We start from the raw sequence: 26947 nt of genomic DNA on the forward strand, positions 1-26947 counted from the left end.
TTGACAGAGGTAAGGTACCAACGTGTACAGGTTTTCACACGGGGATGTCAGGATGTTGCCCTGAAACACAGATATCATTGTCAGGTCTCTGGTTCGTAAGAGTTCTGAACTCCCTGTCCAGAGCATGGGTGGCAGGTGAGGGGTGACTATGCTCTAGAAGCCCTTCCCAAAGCATAAGCAGGAGGTGTGGTTCAGCTTCCAGTCTGCTGAACTTTGTAGTTAACAGCAGACAATGAACCATTTGCTCATTTTTAATAAGTGTGAATACTGTGACATGTGAATGCTACTATTTGATCACAGAATACACAGTATATACAATACTAGTAATGCACTTATATAGCACTTTGCAAACACAAATTCATTTTCACACCACCGCAGTGAAGGATTTGGCAAGAATTATTCTAATTTACAGATCAGAAAACTGAGGCAGAGAGAATCACATAGCAAGCCAGTGGCAGAACTTGGATTTGCAACTTGCACAGAGAACTTGCAACTCTGTGCTCATTCACCACAGAAGACCAAGCGGCCTCCCTTACATTTACCATAAACTAGATTTTCAGACCAACTGTTAGAATGGGTAATCGAGTAACAGGCAATGAGCTGACCTGTTAAATTAGACTTATATTTCTGTTAATATTTGAATAGCTGGGCTATACACAGCATTCTCTGAATGCCACATTTCTGCCATCACTTTACTACCCTGTTAATCCTGCATTGGGCTAACTGTTCTTCTAGTCAGTCTCTTGACTAAAACACTCCAGAGGATTAATATCAGATGTCAGGCCAAAAAACATCATGGTGAAGAAATTCTACTGAGCACTTGAAACAAGAACGTTTCCCTGGTGAGTAGTTACTTGGTTTTCTTTTTAAGGTCACCCTCTGCATGTTCTGCAGAATAGAGGAGGTGAAAAGTCAGAACCCTGTTATGGACAATCCAGGCCATCTTACAACTGAAGAAATAAAATTTCGTAGCAGCAATCTTCACACAAAGGGGAAGCATAATAAACTATATTGGGATTTTACTGCTATGGTGTCCCTTTACTACTTCCCAGAGGGAAAGATGGTACCACAGACCTCATAACTGCTTACTTGCCAAAAGTAGTGGCCTAGATTTTCTTATTTTTTAGAACTCCTATTATATGCTCTGGTTCAGATAGAGTAGAAGTTGTGAAAAGAGACCTTTTTCTTATTCCTGCCAGTGAACCCAAATTCACATTTACCCTCTGATCTAGAGGCTTAAAAACACCCCAGAAACCCTACTGCAAGTTTTATTAAACTGGGGAATGCTTAGAAAGATATAGAAGTGTGTCCACATTACATGAATGGTTCTGGAGCGGAGGCTGTAACATGAGACAAGATTCTCCAACATGAAGTTTAGCAGTGCTAAAGGAGCTGGACATCTTGCCTGCTCCAAACAGGAGGAGAGGACCTACGCTTGCTCTGAAGTCAAACACGTTATGTATAATTTCCCATGGACAAGAAAGTGGTGTCAAGAATAATGAGAAGTTACTTACCAGTAACTGTTGTTCTTTAAAAATGTTACATCTGCATAGTCACACTTGTGGTATTGGTGCTTTCTTAGGATGAGCTGTGGCATTTTCTAGAGAACAGTGCCCACTGAGGACATTCATCCCCGCCCCCTCTCTGCCCCCCAGTCCTCCCCTTGTAGAGGATTGTCAGTATGAAAGGGGGAATGGCTCCACTCACCCTTCAGTTCCTCCCCTAAATTTTGGAATTCTTTCTCTGATAATGGGGGAAGGTGTGTTGTGAGAATTTACAGAGGTGACACACTTAAAGTTACTGGTAAGTAAGCTCTCTCTTTGAGCTTTTCACTAGCACGCAGAACAACACCCAGGAAGGCTAAAGAGTTCTAGATGAATGGGAACTGCAAAACTGCCACATCAGCTCTGGATGAGAAGTCACAAGAGTGTTAGAAGCGATCACAATTTCTCTCTACAAGATCAGACTTTTGCAAGGGAAGCACTTTTGCTTCAAGCACATATAGAGCTTCCAGCTTTTCAAATTCTGTGGAAAAGACAGAAGGCCTGCAATGAATGCTGTCTTCGGGATAGTTGAATATCTTTTGATATATCCAGATGAATGAATACCCAGTGAGTCATAACAATGGTGTAAAAGCAACTTGGGAAATACAGACAGATTAGTGGCCTGTATGAGGTGGAAACAGAGATGATGACACGGACCATACCATATTTCCCTATGGTATATAGGGGACAGAGGATTGGCATTTGGCCTGTTTCTCATTAAGTCCACAGGCTGTAGCTACGGCTATGACGAATGCAGACCTGAGGTCCAAAGAGCTTTGTGAAACAAAATTCCAATCCCGAAGCAAAAGAGAACCATGCACTAGAGTGAATATCCGTGGGGCAGCTAAATGAATATACCTACCCTGTGGTGTTCATACAACAGCCAAGGGCTTAGCTGTAAAGAAATCCAGATTCCTTTGGGGGCAGCCATCTATTCAAAACACTTACCTCAAGTAACGCTCATCGTACATGGAGCAACCTTTCGATACACTAGGGTATTTCAAAGTGAGTGAAGACCAAAGTCTAGATACAGACATGAATGCCTTGATGTCTAAGACAGAGGAAGCCAGGAGAGAAGAGTTCTTACTCTCTCATTTTTTAAAAGCATGTTGCTTAAAAGGAAAGCATCTCATGGATCCTTGTGGTGAGCTGGGCTGATTTTGAACTCTGGCTCGGTTAGAAGAGGCGATATATGCCTAACGTCACCTTTTAGGTAGCAATTTTCACGTGCTGTCTGGCCAAGAAACAGCACCCCACACACAATCCCAAGGAATTGGTGTTCTTTATCATAGGCCGTGTCTACAGTAGTGCATTTACGGCCACACAGCTGTATCGGTGCAGCTGCAACGCTGTAAGATTGCTTGTGTAGCCGCTCTATGCTGATGGCAGACAGCTCTCTCCTGTCGACATAATAAACCACCTCAATGAGTGGCCGTGGCGACGTAGGCGGCAGAAGCTCTCCCGCCGACACAGTGCTGTGCACACTGGCACTTATGCTGGCGAAACGTATGTCCCTCGGGGTTGTTTTCTTCACACCCCTGAGCAACATAAGTTTTGCCAGCACAAGTGATAGAGTCGACATGGCCTCAGCTGAGAATCCCAGATCTACCGGTTAAGTGCTTTCCAAAGAGGTGTTCCTGCTCTCGGAGTGCTCAGAATCAGGTAAACTTCGAACGCTATGAAAACACTTCCAAGACACCTGCACCTGAAACTGACTGCTTGCCATACCCAAACAGCAGATCAAAGTCCAGGATTTTCCTGGCATGACAGCAGAATAGGTTCCAGGATTTCCACATCAGAGATGTTGCGCAAGAGGGATGAATCCAGCTGGAACAGAAACCTTCAGTGGCAAGGCCATGAGGTTCCAGGAGCAGCTGCCAAAATTTCTCTCTCTCTCTTTTTCTTCTTTTTTAAAGTTTATTTATTTTAAATTGTTGCTTCTTGGAAGCTCTGCGATGTGCAGAGCAGCAAAGAGCAGCTGATTGTGCATAAATAAAACAAGCATGTGCAGATTCAGTAATCCAGCAGTGATAGTGGTCAACAACAGTGGAGCAGACTCTAGAAAAGCTATTTATAGCCTGTCTTCGGAAACAAAACATTGATGCTGGTGTGTGGAACTGACATGTCTCCAGACAGTAATAGTCTTGGCCAATTTCTAAAGCAGGGCATCAACCTCAGATTAGAAGTCAGTCATTTTCAGAGCCAATAAATGATACAGCACTAAATGAGGTGCAGCAGGTTTCAGATACACCTCAGTCTGGGCCTGGGAATGGTTCACAAGGTATCAGCCCTGTGGGTGTGTGGGCACTCAAAGACACCTTGCTTGGGGAACCCAGCTGACGGGTCTGGAGACAACAAAGGCTATTTTGGGCACTGCTCAGAACCTCAGCCTGGAAATGAGAACAGTTCTACTGATTTCACCTGGAGGGAACCCACAAAAGAAATGTGTCGAGCCTCAGCAGGCTTGTGGAGTAAATCCTCAGAGAACTGTTTACATAGGGTTAAACATTTAACACTGGAAAAACTCCCGGGCAGGAGACACCAGATGATCAGGGGGCTATCGTACTATCTATATAAATGGTGCCACGTTCTCAGCACCAGACTCAATCTACATAAGTGTGTGGGGGGAGAAGGAAGGGGAAGCTCTTAGCTTTTTTTTGCTAGACAGCGTATCACAGAATGCAATTGGTGATGGTGTCTGAAAAATCAAGGGTACTGGATCTTTGCCATGGGACTCAGCTGACCATGACAAATCAGAGAATTTGGGTGACACTGATGTAGGCTGCAACATCCCTTTGGTAAGTGGCACTTCACAACTGACAGTGCTAAAATTGGACCTAGTTGACCTGGGCAAACCTTGGGGACCTGGGTATTGGTGATACTTGGAAGTGGTGTATTCAAGTTAATGATACTGGGTGTTAGGCACAAACTATATTGGCTCAGACAGATCATAGGCTCCTAGTGCCACTTGAGTTGGGTATGGAACCTCTTCAGCTAGGGGACAACTTTAGTGCCGCTTACACAATTTTGACTGCTGGGACGCTGGCACTGTTCTCAGCCAGGTAAGACCCAGTACATGAATGCTGCTTAAGATGGGCACAGAGTGATTCAGGCTCATAGGTATCCAAACCTGGACTTATACATTGCCAGAGTTAGTTGAGTAGGCTTGAGGAGCCTCCCTCATCAACAGCTGTGTGTGAGGCAGCCCTCCGGCTCGTGTGGGTCAAACAATACCCTTGCCTGACTGGTATCATTTCTTATTTGTTCTTCTTACAAAGAAAAAAAAAAACTAATAAGGGAAGCTTCAAGGATGTTGTATGCAATCTGAGCTCACTTCCACTTTGGAGGTTAAAATGGAACTGAAGAGTGGTTGGGGCCACTCCCCCTTTAATATCTGCTGTGAGCAGTTGAACAGGCAAGGACAAGATTCTGCAGCTCAACACCAGGAGGTGCCAGTCCCACAAGCAAGAATATGCAGGAGCCAGTCAAAGAAAAACTGCAGGTTAAAGGAAATAAAATTTGTACAATGAAGGGGTGTGTGTGTGTGAAGCATAGCTAACTGGAAAATATAATTAGAGCTGCTATGCAGTGCTCACTGCTATTGTCTATTGCTCAGACCTATTCTGCAGTACTAAAGGGATCCTTCTTTCCACTTGGGACATTCGTGTTTTTATTTTCGCTGTGCTCGTGGAGAATAAGTCACCTGGCCTGAGTGGTGACGTAGTAAAAATAGATGAATTTTGCATTGCAATCTGAAGGAAGACAAAGCATGAGTTCATTCTGAGTTTCTGTTACAGGTAGTCACATTCTCTTCACTGAGAATATGTTGTCTCTAGCTGCGTGTTTAGTTTTGGGTATTGATAGCCACATTTTACCAGCTGATCTTAGTGTTCTAAGAGCGATGCAGTAGCAAAAAAGGCAAAGGAAAAATATCAGTGGGACTGATTCTATTGGACTGGGGACTGGCTGATTTACTTAAACAGGAAAGGAAAGTTAAAAATGCAAAATGGCAGATCGTATTTTGAATGCCATTGTAGAAATTTCTTCGGGGAAAAAAGAAATCATCTAATTATTTTTTACTAGCTCTGGAGAACAGATTTACCCTGTGCAGAAAAAAAGAAATGTTGTTGTAGGGTAGGCTTTTAAGGCATTGCTCACGCCAGTGAGAATTAGGCATTCATGCTCAGAAAAAAAAAAAGCATTTCTTAAAAGCTTTAGATACAAAAGGGAAAGTAAAAGGAAAGGAGATAAAAGCATAATCCTCTCAAAATGAGAGTGAGCGAGTACTGGCAATATTCTATAATCCAGACTCACTAGACACAATTCAGGCCAGGTGACTATACCTTGGCAATGGACGTGACAGCCTAAGAAAGCTGACAAGCCTTCTGATCACTAGGCAAATAGGGTGTATTTTACTAAAAGACAAAGAGAAGAAAGAAAAGTAGACGTGTGCCTCATTTAAACATTCACAAAGTAAACAATATGAAGCATATGCAATTCAGCTTTAAATCCATGCAGCTATAAGGAGTTTGATAACTCACTCATGAGTTATTAATAGCATCCATCACTTGTGGGATTGTTTGGTAATAGAACTCCCAGTGCACCCCACTGTTAAGAAATCACTTCTGGGGGCTTCAGGGGTTGTGTGGATAGGTGTTACTTTTAATCCTCCTCACAGAAAGTCACAGGTTTATGACTACCTCATTCTGATGCCATTGTTTGCATTCAATACTCCATCCCTCACAGATTTATCTGGAAGTAGTTTACAAATAACCTGGCAATAAAAACATTTTTATGAACTAGAACAAATTAGGCACTTTGCTTTGAAGAAGCTAGAATTCTGATAACAGCAGAAATTAGGGAACAGCACTGGATTACAACCAAAGAGTATCCTCTCTTATGTACAGAGAGACTGAGAGGCTCTTTCACACAAATATTTAGCGACTGTATTGCCCTGGGGAGACTTTTTCATCTGTTGTTCCTGATTAGTTGTTCCTACATTAAGGAAGTCTTATTTTGAAATGCAAGGCACAAACCCCAGATGGACTGTTCAGAACATCTATGTTAGGGTTTTATACTGCTATTTACACTGTAACATCTTTCCAGTTTAAGAGCAGGAGTTTTTTTCCTCTCTGTTTGAGCTGATTTGGCTTGGGTGGGTTGCTTGTTTTTGTGCATGTAGGGGATACACTTTTTTCTTCCTCAGTGATTCATAGTTAGGTGGCCCACATCACTTTTATAAGAACCAAAACCTTACATTGTGGTTTTAGTTATATTTGATTACTTGTCCAAAACTTCCCAGGCACGTATGCTAGCTACATGAAATATATGATTGATTGATTTAAAACCATTGGTTCTCCTCCACTTTGGGAAATGTCTGGGCTTTTTATATTCTGTATTAGAACGTCAAGAGCTCCCCTCTATCTCTTCAATCTCACCACTGCTCAGTGAGCAAGAGCATGTCTGTCTGTAGCTCCTGCCATCTGGAACAGCCTCCTTATACCCCTCTGTCTTACTGAGCCTCCATCTCATCTCAAGTCTCATCTAAAGTTAGTCTTTTCTCCTTTGCCTGTTCTTCATTTCTCACTCTGCTGTTTATTATGTAACTCTGCAGTGTATATGAAAGCAGCTCTGCCAAATATCATTGTATTGTCCTTGGTCTGAATGATTTGTAAGCCTGTGAAGTTTCATTAAGCTCCAGATGCTGTACAAAGGAAAGGGTCAACCAATACTTTCACAAAGGGATAGTGTGGGTGACACAGGAGCCAGTCAGCTCTAATACCAGAGTTCATGATGTAGGCTTTAATTTATTATTATTTGTATTACACTGGGTCCCTTTGTGCTGCGTGCTGAACACACACATAGGGGCCGTAAGATTTTACGGTCTGAATTAAAACAAGATGCAACAACTGAGTGTTACAAACAAATGGAGAGAAAGGAGGAGTAACAATGAGTTACAAAGAGTAGCTCTGAGCATAATTTACAGGCTTTTCTGGGGGGGTGTGTTAAGGGTATTAGTGACCCCTCCCGGCACAGTTGTGTGCAGAGTTCTAGTGCGGACAGAGCCATCAAAAATGGTATTTGTGGGGAAAGCAGTATTATCTGTGGTTCTGTTGGAGCACGGTTCTTGGACAGATGTATGGCCCTCAGTCTGTGGTGTGCGCTTAGCGCAAACCAAAAAGGAATTGCAAAAATAGCTTTGTGTTTTTCCCTTATCCTGGGGCTATGTGGGTGCCAGATCAGTCTGTTTCAGGCTGTTCTAATTTATGCCAGCTGCCAAAGCCTCCCAGAGGCTGTTCTGGCAGTCAAGGATCAGCTGGGCCTAACGAAGTCTCAGTCACAACCTCTATGCTGGTGGCTAGGAGTCAGTGTGGCGTAAGAGCCATCACAACAGATCTGTGCCACGCAAAGAATTCTGTATGCAGAGGTTATCTGCAGTGTTGCAAACTCTTGCAATTATTGCGTGAGTTTTGTGATAATGAATGGTGTTCTAAAAATCTCAGTTCCTGAGGCAAGGAGGCAAGACTACAGGAGAATCTCCCTTTTAATTTAACAGCAGCAAAAATTTCTAGCCCTCATGGCAGAAGAAAAAAAGCCTGAAAAGGTCAATCAAGTGCACCCTAAAGACTCAGAAATCTATTTTCTTTAAATCTTATGACTTTGGGGGAACTGAGTCATGATTTTTCAATTCTCGGGGTCTCAATATTAAATCTGCCAATGACCAGATCTGCCAGGCTTAGCGTTGGTTTATGCTGGTTGAGTGAAGCAACAGAGCCCCCAAATTGCGGCTACAGTGTTTTGATGCTGTCAAAAGCCACTTGAGCCTTTGCTATGAAAGGTAAAGAAAAGCTAGGAATGGAAAGTTAAATTAGGAGGAAATGAAGAAAAAGGTGTCTGCCACCAAAGGATTAAGAAGCGGGTGACATAGTAAAAGTATTAAAAATTCACATCTTAGCTAACGTGGCACAATATTACCTCTGTGCAGAGGCCTGTGCACCATTTATGTCCACCAGAGGGAACAGGGGAAATTCATCCTGTACAAAGGTACTGCACAGTCATTTCACAGTTCCCTTGTCTTTTTAGAGTAGCAGCCGTGTTAGTCTGTATCCACAAAAAGAAAAGGAGTACTTGTGGCACCTTAGAGACTAACCAATTTATTTGCTGTAGCTCACGAAAGCTTATGCTCAAATAAATTCGTTAGTCTCTAAGGTGCCACAAGTACTCCTTTTCTTTTTATCTTTTTAAAATCTTCTTTATATATATCATTTTCTTCTCTCACCCATCTTCCTAGGGCAACTATACTATCCAGTTGATTATTTTCAAGAAAAATCTCTCTCCTCCAGGTGTCTATGGCAGAAAATGTACAAAATCCTCTCTCATGTAATGGCTAATGCAAAATAAAGCAACACTGAAGAGTTATTTTGAAATACATGCTGATAAAAAGAACTCAGTACATTGTATACAAAGAAGAGTTACACAACACTGTTTACAGAACTTGTAATAAGCCACCCTATAATCACAAAATGAAGTGACCCATATTTTCCTTTGAAGTTTTATCATTATAAAGATTCTGCATAGAAGGGTAAACACAATAGTGCTGATTCATGATTGAATCAAAAGCATGAATGGGCCTATATTTATATCATTTTGTTCTATCATCTCTCTCATATCTAGCAGAAAGTGAGAGAGAAAACATATGCAGGAGATTTAATAGGAAAGCTTAATAAAACAGACATTCCAACAGGAGGTTTCCCAGCTTCACTTTTGCCCCTTTATGTGTGTGTATCATGTAGATGAAACTATGATAACAGCTGCAAAGTATATCTCACCTGTTTTCTTCCTCCAGATCTGCTAGGATTCTCTCTAGCTCACCTCTTTCTTCGCTCTCCAGGGAAATCAGAATCTGGGCAGGACTGCGAGGCTGACTCAGTGGGGATTCTTGGTTCAAACTTTGGCAGTAGTGCTGGATTAACAAATGCTCATCATCTCTGGAAAAACACAGCAACACCCCAAAAGCTGCTTTCTTCATCTTCATTTTTATCTTTGTGACTATTGATAGAAGGCAACTCATAGAAAAAAAATCTCTTCCCTCTTGAAGAAATTCAGCTGGATTCATTGCAAGGAGCAGGGGATGAGTGAACTTGTAGTGAAATTTGTTCAAGTGATTACATTAATTCACTACATGCCTTCCCTCGTGCTCCATATACTTGGGATCCACCTCTGCCTCCCTCTTCTTCCTCAGGTGTTTCAAGCAAAGCTCTGGTACAGCTGAGGATCTTGGCCTTCATGTTTCACCTTGCTTCCATCCATCGCTTAACCTGACTTACTCACTCTTACATTAAAGAATCACCACCTTAGGCTACCTGCTATGCCATTGCACAAAAACTTGTGGAAGCAAGGCCAAAGCATTTATTTTTACTCATGCTCCTGTATACCAATTCTTCTTATACCTAGCCCTTTTTCTATTTATACTCTCCTTCCTTCCCCTTTTCCTTTACTGTATAGTTTAGTTTTACTAATATTTTTGCCAAATTTTATAGATTTTTTTGTACTGCATGCACCTTACTGTTTTATGGTTTGAATTAATGAAGTTTTATGTATCCCATTTTAAGAAAAAATTTAAAGATTTTTTTCAGTAATTTTAATCGAGAGATTTATGCCAAATTCACTGGTTCACTGGAATTGCACTGATGATGTCAGTGGCCAACCAGGTCAGTTCACTTTCTTATAAAATTTTTCTGACACACAAATTATGTTCACATTTACACACGCAGCCAGAGTGTTAACTTTCCGTTTTACTATCTATAAACAGGTTTATTATGGATGCAGTGATGTTGGGTACACGAAACTTTTCAGACATATAAAGCGAGAAGTTCCCTGTTAGCTACTTAAGGTAAAATATTCAAAAGCCCCTAAGGGCTTGTCTACACTTCCGGCTAAATTGGCACTGCTGCAATTGATGCAGTGGTGTCAATTTAGCAGGTCTGATAAAGAGAAGCTAAGTCGATGGCAGAGCGACTCCACCTCAAGAGGCAGAAGGTAAATCGGCAGGAGAGTGTCTCCGCTCGACATAGTGTGCTATAGACACCACTGTAAATTGACCTAAGTTACGTTGACTTCAGTTATGTAACTAAAGTAGAATAACTCAGGTCAACTTACAGTCTTACTGTAGACCAGCCCTAACTAATTTAACAACCCAAGTCCCATTTTCAGATGTGACTTGAGCACTTAAAAAGCTGAAGTCAGTTACATTTAGGCTCCTAAGTATCTGAATCTGTATTAGAAATAGAGCTTAGGTGCGTTTAAAATTTTTAACCTTTAATCAGTTTTCCCCTTTTGTTTTTATGCGTATTTCACAGAGCAACAGGGTGCAGAAAACCATGGACCCTCCCCTTTGTCCCTCCCCCCACAAGGAAAATGAGATAATAAAAGCACAAAATTTGCAGGGGGATTAAGTGTCAGGTGCAGATTATGAAACTACTTTTAACAAAACTGACTAGATTTCAAACTGGCTGCATCCTTGGTCCTTTCAGTATAAAGCAATATAATGACTATTTGTCAATGCATTTTTCCACATCCGGTCCAATCAAGGCTTTTGACGTTTAATATTTAATAACTAGCATGAGCTCACACTGCCATTGCTTGAAGTATAATTTAATTATTTGTAGACGGACTCTTTTTAGTATGGCCCTGATGACCCCTCAAAAGGCTGCACTGACATTTCTAGCATCCAACATTTTAATCCACTTTTAAGTTTAAAGTTCACAGGAAAAGGGAAAACTTCAAACTACCAAGTAATACTTCATTTATGAGATACACTCTATGAGAGATTTTTTTTCAACGTATTATGTGAAATTTGTGTTGAAGACATAACACAGAACTACTTTTAAGTGTGATGACATTTCATCATCAGCTGCATATCTGCAGCTTTGAGTTATACATCATAAATCCAGGCTTTGGTATATATGGGGGTGGGCCATGAGAAGTCCACAACCAAACATACCACAATGAGATCACACAACAGTCAGATGTGAACAAGAAAATGTTGTGAACTCTGTATTATTGGTACTTTATTGCAAGGTGCCAAGCCTTTGCAAGCAAATGTCCATCAGAAATACTTCAAAGAGATAGTATACTTACATGCTCTCATTAGGAGAAATACTGTCATTTAGGTAAGATCCATTGCTGTTCTCCATTTCTGCTAGCCTATGGAAAAATTGAAAGACTCAATAAAACCCATAAGTCTCACTGCAGATTTTTCTGGCTATAACTTTCCTGAAAACTTTAAAATATATAACATTTTGGTGACACAGTAGTCAAAATATTAGAGACCCTAAATTTGAAAACCTGGACAAATTTTCACTTGATGCTAGTTAACAAATGGGATTGCAAGCAGCTGTCACAAGTAACTGCTTATTCATTATGAATGATCTATCTAAATTAATCTCTAAGTTACGTACAAATCCTCCTGGCTAAGCAGATTCTGCTATGAAAGAAAGGCCTTAAGATGCCATAGACTCTTCCACAAATTGTTCCATACCTGGTAATGTCATCACCAGAGCTGAAGTGACCTGTATGTTTCTAGTTTGTTGAGGACCTTTATTCCCTTTTGAATGCAATATATAATTTAGAAAACATCTAGCTTGATCTGATTTTTTTTTTCATTTGAGTATGTATTTTACACAGTATTTACCCCTGAAAATTCCCCTGCTGGGGGGAAAAAATCACTTTGCATTGCAGATCTGAGCATTTACCCCAACGTTTGGTTTTTAAGATAAAAGAGTACCTTAAAAGTCTTCTTAAAAGTGGATAAGTGAACTACAGCAGTGGTATATCATCATCCCCCTCCAAAACAGAGAAAGATACCTTTCCAAGTATTTCATAAGCTCAATTATTTCATTTTACAATGTTGGCTAAATGTATCCTTTGAGACTCATGTATTGGTAGCTAGAAGTTTTGGAAGGCTCTGCATTATACAGTAATACCAAGAATTCTAATTAAAATAAAACCCTATGTAAGCAGAACGCATAACTTAATAAAGACCCACACAGAACTTAAAGGCCAGTTTTAACCAAGTATATGCTTTGGATTTACCTATGTTAAGCGGCTCTTATTTACTCACCAATCATTGCATAGTAGTCTGGCATGCAAGTTAATTGGTAGGTGGTTAGCAGTGGTTAGAAGGTGATGTATAGTATCCACTCTAGGTACGTTCAATTATTAAATACCCTTATAATGATTGTTTCTCTTTTGTAGTGTATTTTTTTAAATGGTTGTTTCAAGAAAGATTTGCCTAGTGTTTAGGTGATCTCATACCTGCTAGCATAATGCTCAATGCGTGAATGAGTATCATCATGTGAAAGCTGAGGGGACGAGGCAGGCCTATAAGGCAGAAAACACTGATTAATCACAAATACCCCTTAAAAAGATAAAAATACACTTTGGTATGTCTATGCCCTCATGTTGCCATGGCTCACGGCTTCCATGGTTTATACAGTGTTTAATAAACAGAAAGCTATACTTGCAACCCATGATTTGTGTGCTTCCTTGATCCATCATTCAGAGTAGAATGTTTTGTAGCAGCATACGAAAGGGACTCAGTTCATTTGAACTTGATTTTTTATGATATATAAGCAAGAAGATTAATCTATTCCACGAGAGGTTTCTTTCAGAAGGATGTATAGATGAACTTCCTTCCCAATTTGCCAACCTCCTTCATTCACCACGCTATTTCTCCTACTCTCCAGATGCACCGTCCAAACCTTGTAGAAAGTGTTTTATTTCTCTCCTTTCCTGTTTGAGATGTGTTTCTAGTCAAATAGTAGCAAGTCTCATTAAAAAAAAAAAGAAAAAAAAAAGAGCTTCAAACCCCTGCATCCATGCCCAATCAGGAAGTTACTTCATGAGATATACAATGTTAAGTGTTGAGCCTAGTCAAAATACTTGTATAGGAGACTGCAAGAATTAGGGCCAGTGTTTTGGTGATGGTCCTCTTCCCACAGTTTCACTACCACCACAGTGTGGTATTAGGGGAACTGTAATGTTGGACCTCCCCAACTTTTGATCATTACAAACTGAACTCCTGTTCACATTTCTGAACGGAAGAATCCCTGTGACTTTTCAAAAGAATAAGTTTGCCTTAGGGCTTTTCTACAATTGAAAGTTGTGCTTGTAGTACTAAGTCAATTACAGGTGCAGTGTTAAAGGTGCCATATACCAGCAGAACTTATTCTCCCTCCCAAATGGAAATAGCTATTCTAATATAAAGCATCTTTATACTGGTATAACAGCATCTACACCACAGGGTTGGACCAGTAATTATACTGTCACAGGTAAACTCGTTTAACTTTCTAGAGTAAACAAGGCCTTAGAATCTTAGAAAAAATACACAAGTTGGAATTTGGCTATCTAAAATCCTTTAAAAAAATTTTTTTTGGTAGATGAAATGCTTTCACTTATTAGTTTCTAACTGTTATGCAGTGTTACTGGTACAGTCCAAGAGAGACTGTGTTCAACTCCAGAATGGTTGCATTTCAGTGGCAGATGAAACAATTCTTATACTACAAGTTATAATGGTACGTAGTGCTGTTGTATTAGGGGCGTGATGATCCTACAAAGCATAGGATGATTATACATTTCTGGTCATATTCCGGTTTTTAAAGCAGTTTGCGAAGTGCTTTAGAAAAATAGGCTTCTTCTGAATTCACAGAGCTATATAGTGTACATTTAGAAGTCATTATCGTTGATGCTTTTTCTCATAGACTAGAAAAGCTTTTTCTGTGAGATACTTATAGGTCAATTATCATGAATCGCATTTTTCTGAGACAAGGTTTGGCATTGTCAAGCCCACATTTATGAACCATGCTTTTAGATATCACCATGCACAAATCAGTGGATAAATATTCAATGTACTACATTGAAGTATTCAATACTAACTCCCAAAGATATTCTTGGAAGATAGGCAATTAATTGTAACCAGATATCCTGATTTGCATGGAACTCCTCTAAAACTGGAGGTAACCCAGAATAATGTAGATCAGGGCACTTTCAAAATCTGTGCTAGTAGGCATTTACTATTAATAATAACTTTAAGATTTTGCTATTGAGCGGATATCTCCCAATTTCTATATTCTTGACATTCAGAGCCTGACTGCATCTTCTGATCAGAAATTAAATTGCATCTTTAAAGGAGAGCAGGGAGTGCTTCCTGTGCACCTTGAACTAACATACATAGTGATAATGACATTGAAACTTGAGCATAAATCTGAAATATATATTTTACTATTACAAGAGAGGAAATAGGTCAAAATAATTTCACAAAATAAATAAAAAATAACTGGCATAGTCCAAAATGCTATTATTTCTCATTTTAAGCAATCTCCCCCCTCAAAAAGATTTAATGCATCACAAAGCCTCTGTTTCGGACCACTTTTTCCTTCATGAACTAGTTCTGCTACCAGCTCTATCCCACTCTCCAAAACGTTTTAAAGATTTCTCTGGAAACTCCTGAAATAGGGCTTTGGCTTTTTGTGCATATCACCAAAACAACCCAGCCCAGCCTCGATTCCTTCCTTCCTTCCTATTATTATTTTAAGAGAACATTGCAATTTTGTTTAAAGACAGCACAGTATTGGACAACTTGATAAAACTGGCTATGTGGACGTGCCAACTACAGGCAGAAGACACCTAAATGAGTCCATGAGTAAGTTAGATTTAGCAGCTTCATAGAAGTTTATTTCCTTTGGTTCCTTAGCAGAAGTAATCAAGACATAGTCAGTTTGAATAGCAAATTAATGAATCGGTAGTAAGGCTAAGGGACATGGCAAATGTTTAACAGAGGCAAACATTTTTAAATAAAACAACATTGATAAATTTTTCAAAGCGGTGTCCGCAGTTATAACCCTGAGTCTCCTACTAAAGCCAAGTGAGAGCTGAGTAGCTAAGACATCATGTTATAATGCCTTTACCCTCTGTAGAAAATTAGGTAACGATACCCAGCAATGTGTTTTGAAATTAACTATTCAGCTCCTCAGGTCAAGGGTTCTTGAAAGTAAAGAATCAAGAAAGTGTTTCTTAGTGACAGATTCCCAGTTCAGTACTATCAAGTGATTACAACAGAAATCATAATTACATTATAGAATGTATGAGTTGCCTCTGTAATGCTTGGCAACTACAGAGTATCTGCAAAATATCCACCCCACCCATAAGCAGTCTGAACCAGTGCTAAGAAGCCTCACACTTTAACATATTTTTATAAACAATGCCAGCCCCAAATATCATGATGTCCACCTAATCAGCATATTCTCAGTGCTGTAATGGTATTCCTAGATGATTCACATTTAGGCCAGAGCACTTTGGAGACTGATAGAAAACTGATACTGAATACCCAGAACCAGGGCTCTAGGCCTGGGAGAGAGTTGTCTGATAAGCAGAATGTGGTCAGATAGTTAGTTAAATACTTTCAGAGTTATGATCTGTACTATTATGATGAAGGATTCCATTCCTAAAATGGGTGAAATAGGGAAATTTGGAAGAATTTCGTTCCTTAAACCTATTTAGCCATGATCTCTATAGTGGTTTCTGATGCATCATGTGTAAGTTAAACTCTTTGATCCAATAATCAAATTTCCTACCGTTGGTATAAAGCTCTTAGTGTAGCATGTCACAAAGTTATTAGTATAAGTAATCTGTGGGCACCATGCCTTAAAAACAAATGTTATACAAGCTTATTTGTGACTATGTTAGACACAGCAACAACATTCTGTATCACCCAAGCTTTTATTTTATGAGTTTTTGATTTTTAACTTTTTCTGGTCAAAGATCTAACTGTGTTTTAAAGAGTCAGTAATCTGGGTCTATGTATTTCGATAGACAGTGTGCTTAAATTACCAATGGGTGCATTTGTAGGAGAAACCATTTTACAAACACAATGCACATAACTCCAAAGCCCTCTACTACACTTTAGTTCCAAGCTTTGTTGATATTCTTACTAAGCTGAGTGTTAACCACATGCACTTTGGAATAACATGCAGATTTCTTGGCATCTTAAAATCAGCCTTCTAGAGAAAGAGTGCTCCATCTGTCTTCACGACAATCTATGCTGTGTGTGAAAATTATAAATCAATATTCCAATGTATATATTTTGCTGTTGCTTATTCTAATAATAGTTCATAGTAAGTGACATGTAGGTCATACATTTTAAAACATATATGCTAACAATAGTAAAAACATTTTTATCTTCCCTAATATTTTATGGTTCTCTCCTCACTGATATTCACCTGTGAGTGAATTAAGAATTAAAAGTAACCTTAATTTACACTAGTCTAAAATTAGCACTGTCATGTGGTAGCAAACGCCAGAGTGACAATTATAAATCTGTCGTTCATGCTGATGCTCCTACTACTACGATAAGATGAAACATGTGCAGAGATGGTGCATGTATGAAAAATCAGTTTACAGCTGAGAAATCTTATTGGTTTTGTTTCTGAAAAGCATATAAAACTTTCCACAGTATTTTTAGAACTCTAAGACCCAACGCCCTATCTCAAGGTCTCCTCAGAATACCTTCTAAAACAAAAGAGACTGTAATAAAATATCCAATGAATTGTTGATTATCATGGGGATGGCGTGGGGAGGGGTTGTGTATGTGTGCATGAGAGTGTAAGTAAAACTTTAAATGATGGTCTTAACTGCAAGACCACTGTCATCTCTGAAATTTTTGAAAAACCGTAACTTTCAGTGTATATCATCTGAAATACATTTAGTTTACAATCAAGGAGTCTGCTCTTATTCAGAAATGACACACTCTCAGAAGCATTAGTAGGACTGTGCACCAAAATCCCTATTAATCAGATGAGAATACACCCTCCGGAGAGAGTATACGGTATACATTTCACGATGCCTGGGAAACCCTGGTGTTATCCCATTCTACCGATCTGGAATAAAAATTATTCTCTCAGAAAGGCTATCAAGAAAAAAAAAACAAAAGAAGGAAATGAACATATGTAAAAACTAAACAAAAACAAAACAAAGAAGTGAGGGAACGCAGCTGCAGCAGCACACTTCAGCAAAAGTACTCACGCAGAATCTACTGGCCAGAAGTTGATCAGAGTAACAGGACTGCAAGACAAAAAATGAGGAGGTGAAGAGAGGGAGGCAGAAAAACTCAGCAGCAAAATAATTACAGAAAGATTAAAAAAAACACAACAACTGAAAAACAGAAAATCCAACAGACCAACGTGAATGACCATGAAAAGCATCTAACCAAAAGCTGGGAAATAAAATCAAAATATTAATTAAAAGAAAAAGAGAGATAACAAGCTGTTGTGCAACTGCCATTAAACAGCTAATTATTATAAACTTGTGGTAAAGTTAAAAGAAGGTAAGGCCACTCATTGATCCATGAGCAGCATCGCTGGTTTTTCTTGGTTGCTTGTTTTTAAATACAATGAGTTTAAGTCATTTTGTGTGACCACATCCATGGGTAGAGAAAAGAGAAAGCTAGGCTGTGGCAATCAAATTAAAAAATAAACAAAAGACCTCACTAAAGAGATAGCGCCTTTTGGAAGAAAGTCAAAACGTAATGCTAAGATTGCTAGTTTCCAAATTACCTTATCCATTTTAAGGCCTTACAAGAAAATCAATGCAGTAGGAGGTATTTTTCTTTTGCTAATTGAAGTTTAAAGTATTGTAAGGATAGGTGAAAAAAGTTGAAGGAAATGGCAATTGAAATGTCAGCTTGTGTTTTCCTTTCAGCCATAGTAAACAAAAATGAAAGAAATAAAAAAAGAGGCTTTACTCATTAAGGAAGTGAAGGGAGTTGGTGCCAGCTGGGAGCTCGAGGAGCATATCAAATGATATACTACTTATTTGCTTTAGCGCTAGCTACTCACGTTTCCATGTTGTCTCCCTCCAAGACAGTTTGCACAGGCAGATAGCCCATTCTTGGGTGCTTTGCAAAATACCGTTTTGTTCGGAATTTGTTTTTCAGTACCTTGGCAAAGTCGCGGACATCTTCTCCTGAAGTTGTCTGAAAGCAACATCACAATAAAATCACCCTCTAATTATTATTGTCGCTGATCATCTTTTCTTCTGCTAGATCATTTGACGTAGTACATGAGAACACAGCACAGAGGCACCTAATGATTTGACCTTTGGAACATCAAAAACTGCATACACTTATCATTGTAGATATAAAGTATTTCCCAAACAATGTGAGGTATGTTACTATTTGCCAAATATATAAAACCAACCAAGTTCTAGTCTTTGAACTCCCGTGTTCTGTGATAATAGGCTTGTCCCTCTTCTCAAGGGATCTGAGGCAGACAATCAATCAGAAGATGAAATCCCACAGTTTCTGTTTTGCCTTGATACCGAGCAGGCAAAGGCTTTGACTGGGCATGGCTCAAATATTAAAATAGCTGAAAAACAGGATATGCAGCAAGTGTGAGACCTGGCAATGACTTCCTGATAAGCCAGCATTCTGAGTCTTCACACTCTCAATGAGCACCTTTTGTTTACTATTTCAGTGACTGCAGAGTCTAGGACAGTTGTCACAACCTTCCCAAAAGAGTTTTCCCTATTCAGCCTTCTCTGCCCTCACTGTTTTATTTTTCTTTACATAAAAAGGAGGTTAGAGTTGTGGAAAACTCTGGGATGGGCTGTTTCTCCTTTTGCTTGTTCAACTCAGAGTTAGTAGGCATTTAGAACAACTTTGGGCCCAAGCATAGCCTACTCAAACTGCTCTAACCCTTTGCCTGAACTTAGGTCCCTCTCTCCCATCTAAGCCACCTAAAAGTACAAAAGAAGAAACAGCAAATTAAGCCAAGCCCAAAAGAAATCAAAATAAGTCTACCAGAGAGACTTAAAAGGGAGGAACTAGGGACCTTCTCTTCTCGTAAGTCTGATAAAGTATCAGATGACCCTTCTCTGATGAATTTTAATGGAGGACTTGAGTTACTTTTTAAAATCTGTACCCAAGTTCTTACACCTCACGGAGGAACTAGGTTCTGCAATACTGCAATCCTACAATAAATTAATTTCTTTCCTGACTCACATAAGGATGGTCCTTCCCGGTATATCTAATTTGGCAGAAAGAAATGAGGTAAAGTTAGTTTGCTTTTAGTTGTATAATAAGAAATATGCCTCCTATTGAGAGAGGAATGAGTTGCTAGGTTCTAGCCTTTAAACTGTCACAATGCTGCTGGTTTTTGCCTGTCCCTGTCCTTTGAAACTGGGTTGAAAATGCCCTCACTAAGACTAACAAAAGCACTTCTCTACTGAAGCTGCTCTTCTGCATGGGGTGGAAAAGAATTCTCCCTTTCTTTTGAGGTCAGTCCACCCTGTGGAAAAACTCGATGTGATTCCTGCCTGGCAGACTAGGAAAGTAGTTGAGTAGTATCTCAACCTCCAGTTTTTTTTCAACAAAAGTATCTTTATGTTGAGCGGAAGCCAAACCATCACTTTGCCAATTTCTGTAGCTGGTACAGAAATCCTCAGGCAACAGATATTCTTAGTTTAGTTCTACCCTAAAAAAAAAAAATCAAGGAATTGCCTTGCCTTTATTCTGACTCAACCCTCTTGAGCAAAGGAGAAGCTGTTGCATTGTTTGGACCTGGTAGGAATTCTCAAGTTCTTCTTGAATAGGACTAAAAATCACAGATTCTCAAGTTTCTTGTTTGATATGTGGAAAATCCACCACACACTCCACTGTTAGTTGGACACATTCAGGTATTTTGGAAGCTTACAACAAAGAAGGCAGTCTTGGCCGACTGACAGTTAAATTGTCTATAAGGGTGACGGCTTTCTCTTGGGCTGAGACAGCAAATACTTTGGTGCTTAAAATCTTGTAGAGGGGGCCACTGTAACTCTTTTTGTTCATTTTCAAATCATTACATTCTAGACACTGAGGACTCAGTGATACAGTACTTAGAGGGTTATTTTTCAGTTAAAAAAATAGCTCAGAGACTTTTGGCACTACCTGCTCACATTTTTTCCAGTTTAATCCTCTCCTAAGTCAGCTCACTGCTGGTTCAGCTATGCACAACTAATTAGTATGGATTGCTGGAGCTCAGAAATAAAGAAGATTTTTACCATCTGTGAAATGGGTTCTTAAGACTAAGCTCAGCAATCTGCATGCACTCTCGGTTTTCTGTTTTTCATTATTTTGCCTGTTATTAATTTGAATTTCTTATATTTCTATGGAAAAGTGTACCGGGTCCTATAATAGACTCAAAGGAGTGACATTGTGAGTGGGAGACTTTTATTCTTATTGTTTCATTTACCTTCAAATCACTTGAGGGACAGAAATTCCCATTAGTTAGAGCTCTGTTGCCAAAACGCATCATTCACGTAAAAATGGTGGTAGCAGAGGTGTTACTCTGTGTACAGTTTACATTTTTCATGAAGTCTTTGCTTCATTTGCTAGGACAATAAAGGTGGCAAGAAGAAACAATAACCTATAACTACAGTTGTGAGGAATGCACAAATGTGCTCTATGAATCTGAAGATTACAGTTTTTCTAGCAATGCTTACAGTAGAATAATCATTTCAGATTTGTCTGAGCTGTTCTAGACTTTCCCTCTGAAATGAGCAACAGTTCAACACATCATCATTTCCAGTAATCTCAGTCAATGAAGAAAGGGCAGGAAAGGATAAAGCATATGGAGAGTTTTGGTGAAAAGCTGTCAGAAGCAAATGTATTGTACTTGCAGAGATTCACTCCAGGCAGTGCCATATCCTCCAATACACAGTGAACTGAATGTTTTAGAAGGTATTATGCATGTCATAAATAAAATAATGGTTGAAGTCCAAAACAAATAATGCTGCAATGAAAATATATCATAAAAATGGACAGAAACTTTATTCTTGCCACATCATAACATCTTAGGGTATATATTTTCCTCTTGTTTTTTGTTGTTGTTTTGTTTTTTAACTCCCCATTCATTGAGACAAGCTTACAACCCTTACTGTACCTTCCACATGTCCCTTAATCTGCATACAAATTAGATACAAACATTTTTAGTTTCCTAGTTGGCTATGTATTATTTTGATGGTTTTATTTTAAACAATTACATTTGACTAGTAGACAAAAATACAGGATCTTGTGATCAGTGCTAAACCACATTATAAACTGGAAGCCAGATTGTGAGATGCATCAAAACTGCACAAAATGCAGGTTGCTGGGTCTGCAAACACGGCTTAAAACTCAGTATAGTGGCAGTCCTTCTGCACCACATAAGAGCGCTCTGATTTACACACAGCTACAATGGACCCATGGAGCCAAAAATACAGTTGAGAAGTGGTGTGGTACAGGATGATCTTACCTCTTCCACATTTTCCTCTTACAGGGGAAGGTAAAGAGCTGCCTTGTCTGCTCTATGCCATGGGAGAATCATCTTTACATGAATAATCCTCCCTGGACCAGTTAAAGAGGGTTTAGGGCCAGATAACATGAATGGTGAAGCACAAAGCACAGGCATTGCACTGGAAAATCTGGCTCTTGGTCTCCAGATGTGAAAATCCAGTTTGCTATTCTTAAGTACCTCCTAGATCTTTACATATCACTATATCATCTTACAACAAAACACCACCACTAGTATGCTGAGAATAATTTTGCATCTGAAGAGACAGTCATGACCAAACCAACATTTGACACCATCTGTCAAAACAGCTATCACATTAAACTAATTCTATTAGTGACTGCTCTTTCAGTACAGAGCTTATTACATGCTTATAGTACACTGGAAAAAAGAATGGGGGTGCTGCCTTGGGAGGGCCCTCATTGATATACTGTGAGTTGATTCCCCCCCACAGGATACAAATAGATTTTTTCAAGAATCCTAGTCTTACCGTAGAATATATAAAATCAATTATTTAACACTGAGCACAGAATCAATTAGCATATAATGAATGATTTTGATATAGCGTTGTATAAACAATGAAAGGCAGTAAACCTTAACTCCCAGTTACTTCAAACCATTACTGCTATTCCTCACTGTGCATTTCAAAATGCTAGGCTGTAAAGACAGGGGTGTATAAAAGGTGACTTAATTACCGAAAGAAGTCCTGCACAAATGCTCTGTTAGCTTGCACATAGCAACTGAAGCTTATTACTTCTACATAATAATCAACATTAAGCATCACTGAGGCAGATACCTACCGGTGTGCAGTATTCCACCATTGGATAGTGCATTTTATGGCCTTTTGCCACTCGGCCAGAAAAGAAACAGCTTTGGCAGATGTCATAGTTAAAGTGCTTTAAGCTTCTGTACCTGATGGAGGGAGGAAAAAATTGCCTTTAGAGCTTCGTAGCGTATCATAATTGAATTTTGTTTCAATTTGTAAAGTAGTTTCCTTTGCTAATAGCTCCTTTCCCCCCAAGATAGCCTTGGCTGTACACAATGCACTGTACAGTAGGCATAGTAAAATGTTTGCTATTGGCCCTATATGGCAAACAATTTGAAGCAAGGTGATTATAAAATTACGTATACATTTGCAAAAAGCAGAATCACAAAAATTATAGTAATTACAGGATAATGCTGGGAAAGCACATATGCCAAAGGAAAACCGAACCAATGTCTTTAAAAAAATATACAAAACGTACCCGCACATTTCTGATAAGCTGAAATTAATGTCAGTTATTTTTATCCCTCCTACCCTTCCTGTCATCAAACCTCCTAACCAAATAAATTCAACTAAAAATGCCCCTCAAATAACCCCAGGAAGCTCTGTTGCATTCTGCACATTAAATAGCAATATGTTTGAGTTCTGTCTAGTTTCTTTATTATTATAGCTTGCACGTATGAAGAGCCTTCAAATTAAAGGATCTCAATGCACATTTACAAACATCCGTTTAGCCTCAACACCTATTATTTCTGTTATATTGCAGTGTGGGAAGGAGCCAGGAACACAAAGTCTGTGTTGTTTTAAGAGGTTCATTAGCAATAATTTCAAGTGAGAGAGTTAACAGCACTGTTTCTAGATGTTGTCAGTCTCACAGTTATTAACTCTCTCAATGCCTTCCAACACAATGTGTATTTTGAAGAAGTGAAAACTGAGGCGCACACACACTATCTAAGCATAATTTACATACCACAGTAATAGATGCCCTGGAAATACTTGAGATATACTAGAGAGATATACTATAGATTAGATTTGATGCACACATGTAGCCAAGATCTGCTCACTCCCAGTCCAGTGCCTTAACCAGAAGGCTATCCAGTCCCCTGACAGCCCTTGCTCACAACAATAGCACCCTTTGACTTTGTTTGAATAATTATGGAGACAAAGTTAAGTAAATAGGCATTTTATTATATTGCATTTGGGAATAGGAAAGTAAATAGGCATTTTATTATATTGCATTTGGGAATAGGAAAGTTCTAGATGTAGTAAACTACTCGCAAGCTCATCCCCTCAGTCAATAAAGTTTACCATCTCCAAGTTGAAATATGCATTGGGAGTAAAGGCACGAGGAGATTAATTCAGATAGCAAGGGAACTAATACAATGATAAAAAAAACAGGGATTTAAAAAAGCACTTCCTCCAGCTACCAGGGGGAAAAGTGAGAAGAAAGTGAGACACCTTCCCACTGCATCTCCACCTAAAGTCATCATTCAAACCCTCAAATGTAGAGTGAAATGACGACATCTTTATATGAATGCTGCCTGCCCTCTGTTGAATATCTGGGCTTTAGAAATAGCATTATAAAAAGCTCTTTGTAAACAGCACGATACCCAGAAGTATAAATATCAATGGTAAAAAAGACCATAATGAATAAAAAACACACAAACCATACAAAGCAGCTATTAGGAAACAAAGTGATAAAACAAGTCTAAGCATAATTGAAAGCGAGCATTTACTTAGCAGTTAAGTGGATTCTGAACAGGCATACCAATACATAGCCATTTTACAACACAGTGGTTTTATTCATTGCTATAGTAACCATGGGGTTCATCCAGATATTTAAATCCATCAGCAACATTTCAGAATCAAGAACTTCTGATTATTGTTAAATAAGAGATGTTTACAGAAGATAGGCTGAGTAGATTCTGTCGAAGGCAAGGCAACGATCATAATATAACAGTATTTCTACCACCAATTAAACTCTCTTTCTCCGAAAAATATATAAATAGCCCTGGATTTTTGTACTTCTGTAATTTTTTTTCTGTTCATTTGCATGCTTTTATATCATCATGGAAAGCAATTCATTAGGATCCAATCCAGAAAACATAATCATGTTTACAGAATAGATGGAATATAAAGTAAATTCTATAGTTACTAGGACAATCCACCAGTCCTTTGGTAGGGGAGGAGCAGGACTGACAGGAAAAGAAGCATTTGATTTGAATTGTCTCCCCCCACTCAATACTGTTGTGCTCAATTCATGGATATAGTTCTCCCTGTAGGATAGCAGTACTTGCTTTTTTGTTTATTTTTTATATTTGCTAAATCAAAGGAATAAAAACAGAAACATTTTCTTCTGGGTAAGAGATATACATCTTAGCATGCTAAGCAGCTGTAAGTATTGTAGCAGAAGGGGTATTATTTTGTACCTGAATCCAATAATGGGACACTCCTTACAGATGTTACACTTAGCTTGGTGTTTGGCAGTTTCAGCAGCAGCCACCCTGTGCAACACTGGCAGCCATACCATGGACTGTGGTTCCAGCCTCATCCAATCCAAGAACAGGGCTGCTTCAATTTCTGGCTTGTTATTGGCCTGTGAGAAAGGGTGAATAAAGACAAGGACTTAGCAAAGAACAGCGTCCTGATGACTTCCTGTCCAACCCACCAGCTTCCTGCCTCCTCACCCCTTACCTCGTCACTGAGCCTTCAATCTTGGACAACTCTCCCATGCACCAACCCTAAATGCCACTTCCAGGATCTTCTTCTCAAGAGGCACTGCTCAGTTTCCTGAATAATGTGTTACCTCATTCTGAACTCCACTTCATTCCCTTTAACATCTCTAACTTTTCTGTGGCACATTTATGAGCTCCAATCCATTGACATCTCTGTGCTCTCATCACTCTTCTCGTCTCCTTTACCGGCTATATATAGAGGATTCTCTGAGCTCCACTCATTCTTCCATCTGTGCCTCTTTTGTCCCTTTCTCCCATCACATCATGCTTCCTAACGACCCCTAGCATTGGCTCATACCCAACATCCTCTTCCTCCATTCCTAGACCTGTGCCACTGATCTCCACTGGAGAAAATCCAAGGACCACATGATCTTCCTCCACTCCAGATCTGTCCACTTCTCCTTCAGTACTGCCATCTTCTTGGCTAAACAACTCTTCTTCTCTCTCACTGAGTCCTAGATTAAAAACCCTATAGCTTAATCACTACCTTTCAGTACCTCTCTAAGTCCCTTTTCTCCACCATGAACACTTTCTTCGCTTCCCAGCATCTGATTTCCTCAAATTCCCTATATTCTCTCTCAACTCCTGACACAAATTCGGAGATCACTTCTCTATATCCAAACACCTCCACCTATTCACTTGACCCCATTGCTAGACAAATCTTGGAGTCCATAATCCATTCATATCTTTCTTGACCTCTCTGCCACTTCAGGTCCTAGTCCAGCAAAGCATTAAAATATGTGCTTAACGTTAAGCAAAAGTAGTCCCATCAAATCGAGTACTTAAGTAGGTAACTAGATCAGGGCCTATGACAACACAGAATATCTATTTCATGACACTATCCTCTCCTGGTTCTTTTCATATCTTTCCAATATTTCTTCATTCTTTTTTCCCCCATTCCTCTTTTGCAGAAGTCTCATAGGTCCCTTGGATGTCTCTCTTCCTTTCACATCTTATCTGCTTACATGATTCTAACTACCATCTCTTACAGTGATTACTCATACATCTAATTCTGCACTCTTTCCCCGTCTTCCTGCATGGAGACCTGCAATCTAGTTTGTCTTTCTGACATTGCTTGGATATTTCGCCAACAATTTAAGTTTACCACAGTTAAATCTGAGTTTCTTATTTTTTCACCATTAGGAATTTATTTTTTTCTCCTTCCCTTGTCTGCTTTCCCCATTCTTAATAGCTATCGACAAAATTACCATCTTCTTTGTCTCACAGGCTTGCAACATGAGAATCATCTTTCACTGCCCCTTCTCAAGTTTCCTGTATGTCCAGCACATACTCACATTTTGTGATTTCTTCCTCAACAGCATTTTGAATGTTCAGCCCCATTTTTTAAGACGGGGTAGTCAAAAGGTGGACCAGGGGCCAAATGCGGACCACCGGACACTTTTGAATGGACCGCAAAATCTTTTTATTTCTTTATTATCATTGTTGTTATTTCTGTATTTTCTTCTTTGGAGTTTGGACCTTGACTATACCTTGACCAAGAAATTTGGACCTTGACCAAAAATAATTGATTTCCTGTGTTCTAAG

General features: G+C 39.2%; 1 protein-coding gene across 14 annotated transcripts in view; it reads right to left on the reverse strand.

Annotated features, from left to right (window-relative positions):
• DMD (dystrophin) overlaps positions 1-26947 on the reverse strand; it is a 1926267-nt gene that overhangs the window by 21480 nt on the left and 1877840 nt on the right. For 8 of the 14 annotated variants that reach the window (XM_073357937.1, XM_073357947.1, XM_073357957.1 and 5 more), the window contains 7 exons: positions 25097-25263; positions 22705-22816; positions 18437-18573; positions 17625-17663; positions 12861-12926; positions 11685-11750; positions 9374-9532 (listed from right to left, as the gene is read on the reverse strand). In XM_073357937.1, the coding sequence (XP_073214038.1) occupies positions 9374-9532; positions 11685-11750; positions 12861-12926; positions 17625-17663; positions 18437-18573; positions 22705-22816; positions 25097-25263 (746 nt within the window). The remainder of the gene's footprint in view (positions 1-9373; positions 9533-11684; positions 11751-12860; positions 12927-17624; positions 17664-18436; positions 18574-22704; positions 22817-25096; positions 25264-26947) is intronic. The other 6 variants (XM_073357881.1, XM_073357993.1, XM_073358014.1 and 3 more) reach the window with 3 other exon arrangements.

Source organism: Lepidochelys kempii, chromosome 1 (genome assembly GCF_965140265.1).
Source record: "Lepidochelys kempii isolate rLepKem1 chromosome 1, rLepKem1.hap2, whole genome shotgun sequence".
Lineage (NCBI taxonomy): Eukaryota > Metazoa > Chordata > Testudines > Cheloniidae > Lepidochelys > Lepidochelys kempii.